General features: G+C 42.6%; 1 protein-coding gene across 8 annotated transcripts in view; it reads right to left on the reverse strand.

The window, feature by feature from the left end:
* The window catches only part of ZMIZ1 (zinc finger MIZ-type containing 1), a 363572-nt gene that overhangs the window by 165652 nt on the left and 182919 nt on the right, over positions 1–15001 (reverse strand). For 7 of the 8 annotated variants that reach the window (XM_075025637.1, XM_075025638.1, XM_075025644.1 and 4 more), the window contains one exon: positions 401–510. The exons of the other annotated variant lie outside the window; for it this stretch is intronic. In XM_075025637.1, coding sequence (XP_074881738.1) covers positions 401–460 — 60 coding nt within the window. In that variant the 5' untranslated portion in view covers positions 461–510. The remainder of the gene's footprint in view (positions 1–400; positions 511–15001) is intronic. 8 annotated transcript variants of the gene reach the window in all.

The following is a 15001-nucleotide window of genomic DNA, read 5'->3' on the forward strand; positions in this document are numbered from 1 at the left end:
AGGTCAGAAACTGGATTAGAATCAAAACCAGCCTGTTGAAATTTTGGATTACTGTGCTTGGAGTACAAGTACAATGGTTGCCTGCTGTGACACCTTCAGGACAGAGCTGGCAGGACTAGCACCACTCTGCTTTCAGCTGAGACAGATTTGTTGAGTCTCCAGGGTGAAGATTTCTTAGAAAGATGGAAGGGAAAGCTTGGCTTTTGAGGTTTATTACACCCACTCTTGCAGCAGATTCTCTTCTCTTCAATGAGATTAACAATGTTTCGTCCCTACCACTCTCCTCCCCTCTAAAAGGCAAGGATATTCATTAAGCAACAGGTAACCATAATGCATAACACACCTTGCCACACAATACACAATGCTTGTCTAGCAGCAATGATCTCCGCCTTCAGCTTACCTGTTTTATGCACTGCAGCCGGTCATTGGTCTGCTGTATGTGCCTGTCCATAGAATTCATTTTGATTGTCTCCACTTTCTTCTACCTGAAAGCCATTAAAATCCCTCGATCTGCAAGACAAAAAGGACAGAAAAGATCACTGAGCACAGTCCATGCACTTCTACCACCTAAACAATCGAGCAGACCCACTTGCAAGAAACCCAGAGCACATTGCGAGATAAAATGATAATAATCCCAATAACAACGATGGTCTGGCTTTTGCGAGGACAAGGGCATGGGGATTCTTCCCAATCTTCCCCTGAGAGAAAATATCTCCCATAAACATTAAATGAATTGAATAGGGCACAGAATGACATGGCCCAAAATAACACAAAATGTGTGTTATGAGGACTCTAGATTTCTGTATTGAAAGTAAAAGCAACAGGTATGCTGCTCTCTTCCAACTAGCAGATCTATTTAATGAGCCCTTGAAATGGGTGAGATGACAGTGAGTTAAAGATTGGGATTCACAACTCAACCAAGACTTTCAGAATGACTAACGATTCCAAGTGCACAATGTAGCGTATATGGAAGAGGCCTGATGTTCAGACCAAAGGGCTGAGCAGCAGCTCCTGCCTTATAAAAAATTGGGCTCTTCAAGGTATCCATAGCTGAACAAACTACATGTTACTTTGGGAAAAGCATGTCCTGGACTCTTTAGGCCCATCTCTAACAAACTGTGTAACTTAAGGCAAATTAAAACTTCCCTGTGACAGTAAAAAAATGTAGAAAATGGAAGTGAAGGCTCAGAGTAGTGTTAGGAGTTCTAATTCATGTTGCTACAGCTTTATGTAATCATCAAATGAAAACTGATAACAAATTATGATGATCTAAAGAGCAAACTTGCAGTCCCCTAAGCCCACAACTGATGCTCGTCATGCTGAGTTATGTTTGTGGATACAGCTTGGTACATACTGGTGCCATCAAGATGAGCCCCGCTCTGTGTATTCATTAACTCTTTCAGAGCCATGCTTTACATTACACTCCATGATCACACATAAGTGGCTCTTTGTCAAGATAATGGTATGTGTCTGGAATCAAGAACAATGCCTGCAAGAGGGGGAAATGGTAGGTGCTAAATCAGCATGCACATATCATACTGAATTCACCATTTACCTCTCCCTTACCCCTGTGTTCAGATTGGGATAAGGGGTTAGCCATAGCACAAACAGCTCTAGTGATCCAAAAGGCAGGAATGGCCAAAATGCCACCCAAACTTGGACCAAGAGCAAGATGCTAAAAGCACAAGTAAGCATAAGTAAGCCTCCTGGTGTGGGCGTGGTTTGTGTTTCACTGGGCCCCTTCCACACATTCCCCCTCTTTGGTCTTGCCTTATAGTTTTCCTATAGATGCAGAACAGCAGATCATCAAGACAGAAGCCAAGAACTCATCAACAGTTTCAGTCCACCAAATGGTTTGCATCATGACTTCTACTTATTTATGTTTTAAGTAGAACTGCATGAGACTCCAGCCTGTACTTAGTAAGCTGAGCAGCTTTAAGTGCTTTTTTCTAGAATTCACTTCTCAGGGGCACAGAAATGTTTCACACATACATATGTATACTCTGCCATTCCAATTACTTTCATGGCATCTAAAATGGAAATGAAACCATAGATACTGTACATTGGAATGTGAAAACAGTCTTTGCCTATAAATTCCCATATCCTTTTACTGCAACAGAGCAGTACAGTCTAAGAAGTTGTACCCTCACACTCACGAACAGGGAGTGGGCACAGATTCAGAAATACATAACCAAACACTGTATTTACGTAAAACTTTACACCAGCACAAGCAAGGTCCTGGACTCATGCAGAACCTCTTCAGTGGCTCTGAGCAGTTTGTTATTCAGAGAACTATCCATGACAAAACTCTTTTCCACTCCCTACATACACATGAGAGACAGCAAATTTTTCAGATAGTTGTTTGGTTAGAGAAGCGGGCCGCTCACCACTCCTGCACGACTCAACATCTCAGTTAAAGCACCTCTACAAGCCCAGCACTGTCTGTACTCAACCCCCAGAAGGAGAAGAGTATTCCCCATGGTGGGAACCCTGACTGCACGGCTGTCACGGCGAGACAGACTCCAGACCACACCATCCATGTGCATCCCACACACCCAAGCCGCCTGAGATTTCTGTGACTAGCTGATAATGTTCTTCCATGGCTCCTGCAGGATTAGACTCCAGGAAAGAAATTTTTTCTGCTAGACAGCTAAATGAGGTCTCATAACAGCAGCTCAAGCTCCTCATCTCCACACTCTAGACACAAGAGGGTTCAATAAAGCACTCCTGTCAATAAATTATAATGCTTCTAAAATGGAAAAGCCAGTTTCACATACAAGTATTATCGTTTGATTATGGCACTGCCACCTTCTCAATAGCAAATGCCATCCAAAGGTCCTCTAGCAAATGTAAATTGATACATTTTATTTAAAGTGAGTAAGGCAGTCTTATCTGCCTGTAAGACCCCCAAACAGACCTCAGTAGTCATGAAGTTTAATCTCTCAGTGGACAGCAGAGGTATTTATCAAGAGATAAGCTAGCCCAGACATGACACCACTTCAGTAGTGATCCATCTTACAAGCTGGGACACATTATCTGCATTTTAATTGAACACCAGGACAGATAGCGAAGGGCATGCTGAAAACAAATACAAGCGTATACCTGCAGATGGATTTTTGTTGAAATATTTGGAGAAATGCAAACTGAGGCCTTTTTTTTTTTTTTTTTTTTTAAGTAGTCAGGACATTTTTGCTTAATGAACCAGTAAGGAAAATATTAGTGGCATCAGTAGCTGCCTCTGGTGTTACTGGCAATATACTTCAGGGCTGGGAGGCTGCAGAGAGATTTCACGGAGACAATGACAACAACTTGCATTCATGTGCTGTCACTCATGCCAACAAACTATCCTGCATGTTGATTTATGAACTGTACATATAATACCACACCAATTCTCTGCCTTCCATTTAACCACAAACGAAATTGAAGGTTGCTATCAGCTACCTGAACCACAGCTTACTATTGTACTTGTCCAAATTGTCATTTCTCCCACACAGCATAGCTTCTCAAAGCCCGTTTGGAAAAGCAGAGGGCAGAGTGCACAGAACTAACTCACACGACTGAGCAGGGCCCCAACAGGGCTCTTGGAGGCAGGACTGGGAACACAGTCCCCTGCTCTCCTACACAGACGCACCATACAATTTCTGTCATAAACTGAGCAAATTCAGTCACAAAAATAGTTCAGCTTTTAACACCAAATGGCTCCCACTGAAAAGTGGTCTCTGACTCTCACCCTTGCCCTAGTAGCTAGAAGTATTTTCACTTCCATTCTCAACTCCACTTGCTCTCACGTCACTAATGCTCTCTGGCTAAAACAGTCTTTGCCCTGCCAGGCTCCCTCCACCTTTTCCCCCTCACTGCATGGACAGACACCCACCAGCCCTTTACCACCGCCAGTGTGCTACTTTCACCAGCCCAAGCTCATTTATTCTCTTCTAGTCAAGAGAAGCCCCTCAGTCCACTAACTCCCTCAGGCAGTAAACATTTGTTGCATGAACCAAACAGCCAAAATTGTACATATGAAGCCTCACCACATACAATGACGTTAACACTTCGTACTTGAAATATCCTGCCTCACGCCCTGCAAGACTCATTTCTACCTTTCTCTCAGATACATCGGAAGAGCATCAAATAGAATAATTTTCTTCAGTGAGCATACTGGTTCTAAGTCATTTCTGCTATAAAAAACACAGAGCTCATTAGTGGGAAACCATTATTATCTGGAAATTATTCTTTCATAGGCCTCAGCAAGAATTAAAAGATTAAACATGGAAAGTGAAAATTATCATATAGATCTGCAGTTTTACCAAGGCAGAATAAGCATTTTGACACCAGACCATTTTGCCTGGAAAAAATACCAGCAGAAGAAATTTTCAGTAACTATACCTACTACACAGGTACTGCTGTACATTGGTATAGTTCCCCATGTGCACATCCACATCCTGAATTTAAAAAAAAAATGCCTTTTCTGTTGATTTCACGCTGTTTTAAAAGTAGCAACAAGATGACCTTACTTAAAAATAGTGGTGCTTTAAGATACTCGGCTCTGCTGGCCTTTCTGTAAGAGCGGACTTCTATTCAGTTAAGTGCCGAGCACTTGTCAGGTCAAAAGTGAAAATGACTTTGCAGGGTCCCTCCCTAGCCTCTGGTGTACCCGCATTAGAAACCATGCTAAGATTCAGGTACTGCGAGCAGCTCGAGAGACAGCAGGGGATGTTGCTGATCAGGATTAAGGGTACTGGCAGAGTGGGATAGAGAAGGGAATTTTACCCGGTGCTTCATAACAGTTCCCCTCTGTTCGGTGCACACATTAGCCAGAAAGGTCATACGCTACTGCTTTATATGCTAACTCCATCCAAAAGGATAAACAAAAAAAGAAGTGTTTCCAGCACCTTCTGGTAATTCAGCAATAAAAAGCCCCGTTCTTCTGCTGTCTTTTCTGAGGTAAAGACCCAATCTCTTTCTCTTAAAAAAAAAAAAAAAAAGAAAGAAAGAAAAAATTATGTGAATTATTCTTTGCCTTCCTTCTTCCTTCCCCTCTAGCATGTGAGTTTATAGCCCTAGGCAGTAATTAAAGAGCCCTCATTTACATATTTATGACATCTCAAAAATGGAGAATGTGTTTTTTTTAAAAGAACAGATGTATAGACCTGTTAGACTTTTTTTAACCCTAAACATAGTGAAACTTTTTTCTTAAACTATTACTACAAAACCCTCTTCAATACTGGAAAAAAAATGAAATTATGTAGTGGCTATAAGAAAAGAGAATTTCACAAGCTTCTGCTACGCTCTGTGTTGGTTGAAAATTCAAGTCGGGAGTTTCTAGTTATTGTATCAGAAATTAGACTTCCAGTAATGCATTTCAGAACAATATAGTAAAACATGGTCCCCACCAGTTCCTATGGCAGCCTAAACAGCCTCAAAAAAAAAAAAAAGAAAAAAAAGAAAAATCAACCACTGCTTCAAAACACTGACATATCTAAAAACATACTGCAGTTTAAAAGTAAGTGTGTTTCAGTTTTGCCCTGGGATGAGCTCTCCTCGTGGCCAGGACTGCCATCCACAGCAAGAGCTCTGCCACGCCGGGACCAATGGACCACAGAAACCTGCTCACCTGTGCCCAAGGGAGGCCTGAATCACCAACTGAAAGAGGCCTGACCTTCTCCCCGAGTTTAGAGAGACTCCTCAGGCGGTGCTTTTTGCTCTTCCTCCCCTCTCGCACGCTTTCTTCCCTCACTGCCGGGCAGAGGCAGAAGTAGAGCAAAGCCCACTGGAAAGATATCACCTGCCGCCTGGCCGAGGGTGGTGCAGGCCCCACAGCCTGACCAAGCCTAAGCACTGCCAGCCGCCCCTCACCTGAGCATGAGAGTGCCATTTCTTGAGAAATCACGTCTGTAGTAAGTAATCTTTCCACCAGAAAGCTGATTTGAGAGCAGAGGAGGAAAGGCAGACTTTCCAAGGAGACAGGCGAGGCAGGGAAGCAGCTGCTGTGAGAGGTGTTCGAGGGCCAGCAGCACCAAGTTACACTGGGTTTCTGTTTCCACAGGGGACAAGCACATCGCCAGCCACCCTTTGGGGAACTGTGGCTGCTATAATTAACAAGATCTAATGTGGAGCCACTTCAAACCACTCAGTGGAAGAAGGACATGAAAAAAAGACACACAAAAACCCCTTATCGGTCAAGAAATTCCTTTTTTAACATGATTGAGTAGGTGAGAGGAAAAAAAGAAGAAAACTGTTCCCTACGCAGGAATTCAACGTAGCAGTTTTCAAATGCCCCTCTTCCCCTCCCAGGACCATCCCACCATACAACAGAAGTTGTTTGATACTGTTTATTCAGTCAGCTAAGACCAGTAGCTTCCTGCACGTCTCCAGTGTGCCGAGGGCTGTATGAGAGCGCAGCCAATTTTTATCTAGCAAATGACTTTGATCAAGAAACAAGCCAAGCTAGAGCGAGGGCAAGAGAAGATCGCGCTGGCTCACGACTCTGGGAGAGTGCGGGACAGGGAGGCCGGGGCCACGGGCCCGCAGGACCGAGGGGGGCCCACAGCAGCGGAGCTGCCACCAGCTGGGCGGGAAGCGCCAAGCGAGGCCGCAGGCAGGTGGTGGGCGCTCGGCCCGGGCCGTGAGGGGAAGCCGGGGCCGCGGAGCTCGCTCCCCGCCGCGCCGGCAGAGGGCGCCGCAGGGCCGCGCCGCCGCCCGCCCGCCCGCCGCGGGGCGCTGGGCCCGGCCGCCGCCGCCACCCTGAGGGAGCGCGGCAGGGCCGCGGGGCGGAAAAGCCGCGTTCCGTCGCCTGAAAGCACGCATCCCTGAGGAGACGGGTCAGGAATCGCCCGGCAGCTCTCGGGAGCCTGTCACCTCCAACGATAAATTTAAGAAACATCAGTAGTTGCCCCAGCGCCTGGTCCCGGTGGCAAAACGCGGCAGTCCCTAGACAAAAGCCATCTAACTCCACTTGACATTTTCCGTAAGGTTACACATCCTTTAAAGAAGTTGTTTCTTGAACTGTCAGAACATACCTCTGTGTCTACACGCAGATGAACGCTGTTCATTGCATATAATTGCATTAATTCTCCTTTTCAGTATTAGGCTAGTGCCTTCCTGCAGCATAGCAAAAAACCCCAAAACACACAGACCTGTAGGCCGACCTCAAAATGCAAAGGTAGGATGCAGCTCAGCATGCATGCATTTATATAGACACAGATACACAGGCGTATGTCCTCACAGGGTAGTAAAAGGTCTTAAAGTCTGCTTTTCAGTAAGACAATTTTCAAAGATGCTCTTAAAGATCATTTTCTGGAAAAAGTTTAATATCTATCCATGACGACTATTTTATTTCCCCTGCTAGATAAGGTACTAAAAAAAAAAGTATCAAATGTCAGGTGAAAGGCCATTTTAATCATTAAACACTGGAAAAAGGAAGTTGTTTTAATAAAGCTTTCTTTATTTACCATAGGCTGCTAAACAGCTACTGCTGTTGGCTTTGAGCTATTAAAAAGGACCAGATGTGAGACAAAGCAGCATTTGTTATGCTGGGTGAGGAAGAATAGATATTTGTGCTGTGCTGCTTTCCATTGTTGCTCTACAAATGTGCAGTAATCCCCAGAAGACTTTCTATCATCTTTGACTGCGAGAGGAGGAAAACGAGTGAGCGAGCGTGCGTGTGTGCGTGCGCTGCCAGCAGGCACAGCTTCAGCGAGGTGGGAGCGGGTTCTTGTAATTTATGGTGGCTTGAGCTGCAAGGGCTGGCAGTTTTGTCGGGTTTAAGGAAGCTGTTTCCGCAGCCGTGTGCTTGGGAACATTGATATATACAGAGCCTATTATATGCAGGCATGAACAGCCAGCCGGATACACACAAAAGCAAACCCACACATGCTTTTGAAAAAAAGACAGCATGACAGCTTGCATAAGCAAGCCTGCTGGACTCCTCTGGGAGGAGGAGCGGCAGTGTGCAGAAGTTGTTCAATCATGAAGCACATCTGCAGCCCGATTACAAAAGCAAAGGTGGTAGGGCTAGCTAGAAGCGCATACATGGCAATGGGATATGACCTATGCTTAAAGTATAGACATAAAAATATAAAAAAAACCCCACTGTATAAGAATGGTATCACAGGGACATAAAAATACCACCTCTCTAGCAAAGGAGAGTACTCATTTGAGCCTGGACAAGTTGGTCACTGGCCAGCACTAACCGTAAAGCACATGAACTGCCTCCTGCAGTGGCAGCCCTCACCTCCAGCCTGCTGGCTGAAATGACTGGTTTCCACAGACCTAGACCAGCATCTGCAGATCCTAGTTTCGGGTAATTGCACTGCTGCATGCTTATATTACAAGGTTGGTTTCCCTGCATTCCACCCAGCTCCTAGTGTCATCAGCTCTGTCAGCTTGTTATCTTTAGGGAGAGCAAGGAGGGAAAAGGACACTGCAGTTTAAAACAGCAAGAGGTAATAACACAAAATTAAAGGCAAAAGTGCGTAGAAGTGTGCTCCTGGGGAGCCAGGGCTGACAGACCTGCTTTAGTGCTCTCAGAGGCTTTGCACGCTCCAATATAGACAGATCTGCTAGAACAAACATTGACAGTTCCACAGTAGAATCCACTGATCCAGTGGTTTATTAAATGCACTGTAGCTTGCAGGTAAGAAATGCTAATCCTCATCGGGACAGCTACAAGCAAATGAGCCGTCCCTCAAAGCTTGCAGGGTTGCACTCAAATAATTTCATAACCAGCGTCCCTGATCACTCATACAACAATGCTGTAAAAAACCCCTTCCTGATAAATTGCAAATTCCTAAACTGAGACAGAATCTAGCCTCTTTCCCCACCTTTTGGGCTCAGTGGGAGGATTGCAAAGGAAATCAGGTGAGCATAAGAACTGAACAGGATTTGCATTCTGGCATGTGGTGCTCACTTATTTACCTAATGAAAGCTCATTTCTTTCAGAGGTTCTGTGGCAAGATGTAAAGTATTTGTTGAAAATTCTTTGTGTTTGCCTACCAAATACTGCAATATGCATGAAGTGTTGCTAACATCATCTGGCTCACATGCATTCTGGGGGCTGAGCCTATAGAGTTGCTACAAAGAGTGTATATGAACTGTAAACTTTTTCTTGCTCTTGCTAGACATCTATCAGCTACTAAAGAAAGCCAACTGGTTTGGACATAGTCATCCAAGTTATTTGCTTAAAACCTGAAAGATGAGCTACAGAAGACAACCTAATATAAGCATTTTCTAAAGGTCCAGAGGAACCAGGAACAACCCAATTGATGTGTACAAAGATGGTCTCAGAAGCAGGAGACAAGATAGAGATGGCACTAGCAGCAAATATTTTTAACAATTTAACAATATCCTATCAAAAAGTGAAGATGCTATTTTGTATTTGCTATGCTCCCATAATATCTTTCTCGAACCAGACAGCCTGCTACATAACAAACAGAGGTCAAAACCTCTTGGGCCAGCCCAAAGAAAAGCTCCTAGCAAGAAACATCTCAAGCCCACTGTGAATTAGAAATGAGAAGGATTTGCATTCTGACACTGAATGCCCTCTTACTTATCTGATGAAACTAGGCATGTTTTGGAAGTTGAACTGTAGCATTCGAAGGAAATTGTCTGCTGATTTCTTCTTGTGATAATGTATCATCACAACTTACATTCCTCATTACTGGGTGGCAACAGAAAGAACGTAACAATCCCTCATCCCCAAACTATATTGCACAATAAAGGAATGAGAATATATTTGGACTCCTTTTTTTCCTGTAAGTTTAGCATTGAGAAGAAAGCATATAGTCAAAGTAGACAGTAATTTCTCTTTACAGTCCATAAACATAAGATTTATTCACCTTTTCTTTCATCCTATAAGAGCTAAGAAACTGCTCCCAAGACCAATGATTTCTGGTAAGCCACTCCTTTGGAGAAAATCACTCCGGGAGAGGGAAGGAGAGGAGGAAGAAAAGCAGCATTACCTCAGTCAACAAAGTCTAGAGAACAAAGCAACTGAATAGCTGCTTTGGGACACAGGCTCTAATAACTTTGATATCTGCCATTATCCTGGCCTGTTCTGATGAAATTTAAGTAAAGATTTACCCAACTTCCCGGAATGTAAGGAAGATAAATTCCAGGAGGACCAGCAAAACCTGTGAAGGCTCAATATAGCTGAAGAAATAAGGCAGAAGTTGGATGGGTGTGAATTTTTGTAGCCAGAGAAACAGAGTAGTTGCTGGCAGCCAAATTATATTTTCTGCACTGCTTTTGGTGGCTACCCAAACATGGCTTCTCTCAGACTCTCCACTTACTTTGAATTATGACAATTCAGTGCTGGAGGGTGCCATTTCTTTAAAATAATTTAAACTAAAGATATGACACAACAAAACTGCAGTTTTGGTGAGCTCTGTAGTCTATTATCATCTTCATTGTAAGGCAGCTGATTGGAGATCCATCCATATTAATCCATCTGGACCTGTAGAATACACATTAAAAACCAAGGCATTTCATTTTACTGAATTGTCCTGCAGACAAACATCCAGTATTTCAAGTCACCACCAAATCCTAAATTATAACAAACCTTGCTGACAGTCTGGGTAAAAATGATCCAGGATTGGAGAAGCAAAACAAATGATTGTGTATCCCTCAAGGAAAACTTTTTTGTACATACGCAGTGAAGCGTTGTGTGAACACAATATATTGGGAGGCTTGAAATGTAACTGCTATTTATGTTAGTCTCAACAGCTAATATGCAAGAACCTGAAACACAACCAAAGTGACAGATCCATTGCTACTGAAACTTTATGAAGAAGCCCAGAAATATTTTTGACATCCTACAGCTGATTTTTAGAACGATGTAATTAAAAAACCAGTTCCAACTGCAGTGCCTTCATTCCAATAAAGTCAAAGCTGCACACATCCCTACTATTTGACTATCCATAATGTAGTCATTGCCCTTCCTGTTTTCTAAGTGCCCATAATTCCAGTAGGGTGGAAATTCTTCTAGACACCTAGATCACAAAACACTGCAGGAGCTTTACACAGCAAGGTCTGCTGCCTTCAAGGATTTTAACTGAAACACCCATGATCATCTGCACTGCCCCATTCTGTTTTCTCACTATCACTTGAGAGGACCTCTATATCTAGAAACTGGTCTTTGAGAATCGCCAGTCTCCCAGACCTACTTTACAGGCAAATAAAGAGAATTTTATGCTTACCATGACATGTTTCATTTTACCAAGAATCTTAACAGACAATTCAGTTTTCAAAGGTTTGATGAATTCCATGGTTAAAATATCTGTCACCTGCTCAATTCACAAACCTCTTGGGATAATCAGGAACAGATTTCAATAGCATTTCTTCTGAGAGCACAGATCTCTGTTAGCTGTACCTCTACTATGTCTCTCACCCTCAGGTGATAGCACAAGCAAAGCTGAAATGGCATTTGGCAGAATACAACACAGATATCGAGCAGGTGTTTTAAAATCCTCTCAAGTATTTGAAAGCAGCAACTAAACAAATGCTAAATTGGGCCTGAACAAAAGCTACCGAGATGGGAAAGACTAGGAATCAATGTGGTATACCCTGTTAAGAAGAGGAAGACACAATTCCCATCATCACTGCTGCTGTTTCAACTGGAACAGACCAGGAGCGAACTTGACAACTTGTGAATGACAACTGTCTTACAAACTGAAGCAGGCAGAATTCCCAATTTTTATTACAGAAAATGCAAACAGAAACACTATAGCTAATGAATTATTTACAGTGCAGTCCACAAATTAAGACACCTAGACTGTCTTGTGTTTTTCATACTACCGTCATTATTACAAAGTATCTGCCCAGAAGCTTTTTCCCATAACTGCAGGGCAAAGTCAGTCCTGTGAACAGACACCTGAGCTCTTCTCCTGACTAACCACCACCAAACACTTCACTTCTTCAGCTCCTTTGGCTTTCCAATTACATCGAGAGCTCCTCAGGGTAGATGCTGTCTCCACCAAATACACATAAAGTGCCTAACACAAATCACAATTCAGACTGGGGCTACCACATGCTAGTTAAACATAAACAATGAAAAGTGATATAATAAAATCTTTAATGTATGTACTACTATATGTTAAGGATGAAACATCTAATGCTACCCTTCCTGCAATTTCAAGACAAAATTTCCAACATTCAGCCAGACTTCCAAATACAGAATTAGATTAACCTGATAAACTTACACTGTACATCCAGATGACACCTGCATAAAAGCAGTTTAAGTCCAGATGGCTTTTTCTTTTCTTCTACTTACACCCTTCCTTTCTTATTTTTTGTTTAAATGGCTATTACGACACAGTGTGACAGACCTTAAAAAAGCTACACACTTTTCTTCTTTGTTCCCAATGGCAACACTACAGACTCAAGAGGTCAGCTTTACAGCCTTCAAGTTTTTCTGAAGCCCTGCCTGATTAGACGTACTCTGTAGCGACTTTCATTCTGATCAAACGTGACGTGCTGGCAACACACATACAAAGCTGGCAGAGCAGCCATGCAGCAAAGCCTTCAGCAGGCAGGAGTAGGTGTAACGTCTTATTTGAAAGAAGGCAGGGCTCTCCCGAAAAGGAAACAAGTATCCCCTTTGAAAAGGTTCTGATGAACTCAAGGAGAGACATGTTGTGACAATTTCAAATCTTGCAGAGAATAAAACTGCTTCTATCCAACTTCTCCTTGTCCTTTGCTCTTGACTTTTGTCATCCTTGAGTGGCTGCATTCTGGCACCTATATTTCCCTGAGTAACTGGCGTTCATTAAATCTGAAATTTGGAGGGATATCCTTTGAAAGATGGTTCATTTTTTAAAAAGCCTAGCTGCCCACTATGCCACATTACAGGATTAAAAAGGTTCCTGCCTATTGCATGGCTGATCCAACCAGGGATGTAAAAGGAAAAGGCAGGCTAGCACAAAAGAGGCTGCACTGCAGGGGAGCCCACTTGCTCCTGTCCCATCTGGGATAAGGTAGTTGATTCAGACAGTTAGTACCAGATGTGAGTTTTTATTTTTTCTAATTTTGCTTCTCTTGACATAAATCAAGCCATGAAAGAGTTATGTAGTAAACAGCAGCTCTTCCTTCCCAACAAAAAACCATCTCACTAACTTGCACTACTTCAAATTAAGGACTTCTTTGAGCCATCCTTTCCTACCTTTTCCCTAGGCCAAAAATTGAACCTGACTCTACTGTCCTTACACTCACCAGTCCTGGATAAGGAAATTTCTACTCTTACCTTTCTATGTTGCCTATCAGCTGGTTAAGAGTTAGGCAGTTGTAGTTCCTCCTCCTAAGGTGATGGTGGTATTCAAAAAGGCAGACAGTAAACTACTAAATAATACAGTGCTCTTATCTTCTATCTCTACACTTCTCAGCTTATAATTTCACCTTTCCGACTGTAGAAAGCCCAAGAGGCAGGCAAACAACTACGTAAATGTCTTCTACCAACAGCTGACTTCTTGGCTATTGGCAAACAGCCAAGCAGCAACAATTAAACAAGTCCTCCAAGTTAGCTGCAGGCAAGTAAAAATAATTTTAAAAGAAAAGTCCAAGAGAACAAAACTCACCAAACTTTTTACAGGTTTGCACAAATACTAGAGATGTACAGGCAAATAGGATATCTATAATAGAAGACATGACAAAATACAATCTCCTCCTACTTCTATGAAATATTGTGGGAGAAAGCATGACTTTTCAGTTCTTTTCAGCTACTACTTCTCTTCTTTAGAAGAATGAGAATTATTTGACATACCTTCTCTTTTTCCCACCAACTCAAACGCAGAGGTATTACTGTAATAGTAGGTATTATGACCATCTGTATGGCAGGACAATATCAGGGCATGAACCCTTTCTTGACTCCAGAAGGTTTTGTTCAGAAAGGAAGCTGTATGTGCAAGCAAGAAGTAAGCCACATTATGTGCAGACAGAACCCTAACCTGAAGAACTGGGGACCTGGGCCTGCCCAGAAAGACACAAGATGATGTGGATTGAAAGTCATTTGTATCAGCAAGCAAGGGAAAAAAGAAATATAAAGGGAAAAAAAAAGACCCTGCCACAAAGTTTGTAGAGTGTAAGTTAAGCAAAATTAATCACTTTCCTTTGCAATCATTAAAGCATTATAAAGATCTTTGTAAGATTTTTAGTAAAATGATCAGTGTTTATTAAGCACCTACCCTGATTCAATCTTGAGCTCATTAACAATAAACAAAGAAACAAATAAATGGAAACCCTAAAATGCCAGTTCTGTAGTTGTAAAAATAATATGAATTAGCCCCTCCTAAGATTGCTTCAGTCCCTGAAAATATCCCATAATGCTACAGGTAACAGTCAAAAGTCTGTGGATCCTGGCTGCACAGAATGACAACCTGTTACCACCTGCAAGTGTCATAAATCCATTGAACAAGCTGACTATTTTCAAGCATCTTCCCGTTTTGCCTTCCATGAGAAGACACCCAGTTTGCACACAAATTTCTTTTTTACTTTCTTCAACAGGCCTGAAAAAATTTAGTGACATGCATGAGACATCATATAGCAATGTTGTGACCTATCTCCACTGCTGAGCAACAAGATTATATACTTCTCAAAAATGTTAAGTGGGAAGGTATTTCACTCAAAGGTTGACTTCAGGGAGCCAGCCTTCCTCTTTACTACCGTTTTGATAGTCCAGTCTCTTCTACAGCAGAGATGCATTGCAGGAGCCCAGTTGCATGTTCTCTAGGTGACTTGTCCCAGGTGACAACACAGGCAATTTTGAACTTTTCACATAAGCCCCAGACAGTGTCCTAACACCTAAGTCTCTCTGTCCTAGCCTAAGATGAAGAACATGTTAAAAAATCCTGTAGGTTGTCCTGTTCTATTTCTAGCTGATACTAGGAATAGAGATTCATTCTCTAAAATGGTTTAAAACCAATTTAGATATCCATTTCCTGGGATGACTCTCTCGTTTATTTTCAAGTCTCTCAAGTACCACTAAGGATGTAAGTTAGCTTATTGCCACCACCCA

The sequence above is a fragment of the Buteo buteo genome, chromosome 4 (assembly GCF_964188355.1).
Source record: "Buteo buteo chromosome 4, bButBut1.hap1.1, whole genome shotgun sequence".
Taxonomy (NCBI): Eukaryota; Metazoa; Chordata; class Aves; order Accipitriformes; family Accipitridae; genus Buteo; species Buteo buteo.